The sequence below is a fragment of the Impatiens glandulifera genome, chromosome 1 (genome assembly GCF_907164915.1).
Source record: "Impatiens glandulifera chromosome 1, dImpGla2.1, whole genome shotgun sequence".
Classification (NCBI taxonomy): domain Eukaryota; kingdom Viridiplantae; phylum Streptophyta; class Magnoliopsida; order Ericales; family Balsaminaceae; genus Impatiens; species Impatiens glandulifera.
In genome coordinates, this window is record NC_061862.1 from 40,180,138 (window position 1) to 40,182,461 (window position 2,324).

General features: G+C 35.1%; 1 protein-coding gene across 1 annotated transcript; it reads left to right on the forward strand.

The window, feature by feature from the left end:
* Window positions 1-820: 820 nt before the first annotated feature.
* Window positions 821-1,852, forward strand: LOC124922712 (probable glucan endo-1,3-beta-glucosidase A6). Its single transcript, XM_047463427.1, has one exon. It carries the CDS (start codon window positions 914-916, stop codon window positions 1,850-1,852), a length of 939 nt encoding a protein of 312 aa, XP_047319383.1. The 5' UTR covers window positions 821-913.
* The last annotated feature ends 472 nt before the right edge of the window (window positions 1,853-2,324 follow it).

Here is a 2,324-nt window from a genome sequence, read left to right on the forward strand (position 1 = left end):
ATTGTATTTTAATTTAGTCAAATGTTAGAATTCAACTAAAATTTATGGTATGATTTTGTATTTTTTTTTAAAGAAAGTAATATAACATAATATTATAATTTTTAATTTTTAATTTTAAAAATATAAAGATAAAACATATTGGATTGTGATTATAACATTAATTATTATTATAAGGTCAGGATTGCATTTCAATTTAGTCAAATGTTAGAATTCAACTAAAATTTATGGTAAGATTTTGTGTTTTTTTAAGAAAGAAATATAACATAATATTATAATTTTTAATTTTTAATTTTTAATTTTAAAAATATAAAGATAAAACATATTGGAATTTTATTATAATTTCAATTTTTGTCACACAAAATTGTAATATTTACATGTATCTAAATTAACTAAATGAATTTTAATACTATTTTATAATTTAAAAAGAAAATAAGGTGTATTTTCCATAAATAGAGTGTGAAACAAATATTTTGAAAATTTCTTTTGACTCCAAACCCTCATTTCTTTAAGCCAAACAAGTCCATGCATCTAAATTAACTAAGTCAAGTCAAATAATATTTACATGGTAATTTTCTTCATATATATATAGAGAGAGAGGAGAGACGTACATGATGACATAATTCACAATAGCTGCTTCAAGTTACAAATATGACGGGATTTTCGGCCACCGTACTCCTCCTCCTCCTCCGTTTCATACTTTCCGCCGCCGTATCTAGTAAGTCCAAAATCTCTATTAATTCTCTTTAGCTGCTTCTTTCTACATCTAAATCTAATCTAATCTTACTTTATTAACTTGTAATTTCCAGCAGGTGTATCATACGCCGCCGCCGGAGCCGGCAATGTCGGCATCTGCTACGGCCAATTGGGAGACAACCTTCCCAGTCCGTCAAAGTCCGTCGAGCTCTTGAAAGCCATGAAGGTGAAGCAAGTCAAACTGTATGATTCTAGCCCGGCCATTCTCGGCGCCCTGAGAGGATCCGACATCGAGGTTACGGTCATGGTCCCGAACCAGCTCCTTGTGAGCATCTCCACCAATCAAGCTATCGCAGACGAATGGGTACGGTCCCAAGTCTTACCCTTTTACCCAAAAACAAAGATCCGATACGTTCTCGTCGGAAACGAAATCCTTTCTATCCCCGACCGTAACATCCAGCTCAGCCTCGTCCCGTCGATGTACCGGATTCAGAAATCGCTTGCGAAATTCGGCCTCCTCCGTAAGGTCAGAGTCACTACCTCATTGGCCATGGACGTGCTTCAAGCTTCTTACCCGCCTTCCAATGGAACCTTCCGTGCCGACATCTCCACTCAAATCATTAAACCTATGCTTCAGTTTCTCAAGTACACGAAATCGTCCCTCTTCTTGGATGTATACCCGTATTTCGCTTGGGCATCCAACCCGGTCGACATCAAGCTTGATTACGCTCTGTTATCCTCCGCCAATAACATAAGGGTTAAGGATCCGGGTACGGGGTTAACCTACACCAATCTGCTGGATCAAATGATAGACGCGGTCTACTTTGCCATGAAAAGAATGGGCTACCCGCATGTTGGGATCTTTATAGCGGAAACCGGTTGGCCGAATGGAGGAGATATTGGCCAAACAGAATCAGGAGCTAGTATTAACAATGCCGCAATTTATAACCGGAATGTAATAAAGAAATTCACGGCCGTACCGGCCATCGGAACGCCGGCGAAGCCGGGTGTAGTCATTGAGGCAGTAATTTTTGCCCTGTACAACGAGAACATGAAAACGGGTCTGGGCTCGGAGAGGCATTTCGGAGTGTTGTATCCGAACGGGTCAAGTATTTACCGACTGGATTTTTCTGGTAAGACGAGGGAGGCAGAGTACTAGCTGTCAGCGCCGACTGTCGGAAAACATCTGAGGTGAGGTTTATTATGGATGCTGATTCCGACGAGCAGGTGATTTAATATCATGTTCAACAAATTTCAGCATATTTAGTTTAATATTATGTATAATTCATTTGTTATATTATTTTAGAGTGAAAAATGAGAAAGTGATAAAAAAAAATATTATTATATTTGATTCAATTTAAATTTTGTATGTTGATTTTTAAAAAAAAAAAAAAAAATTCAACTAGAATTAAAAATCATTTTATTTAATTTCTAATCAAACATATTATTCAAATCATTAACTTATTATTATAATTATACATTAAAATATTAAAAAAAAAAACACCTATCAAAATATCACCAATTAACATTTTCAAAATTAACTAATGTTTATTTTGAATAACATCAACCTTTTACTTATAAGAATGGAAGGAATGTCAATTTTATTTATAAAGTTAAATTAATGTGTCAAA

Coding starts and splice junctions, on each gene's coding strand:
- LOC124922712 (XM_047463427.1), top strand. CDS start 914: ATGAAGGTGAAGCAAGTCAAACTGTATGATTCTAGCCCGGCCATTCTC.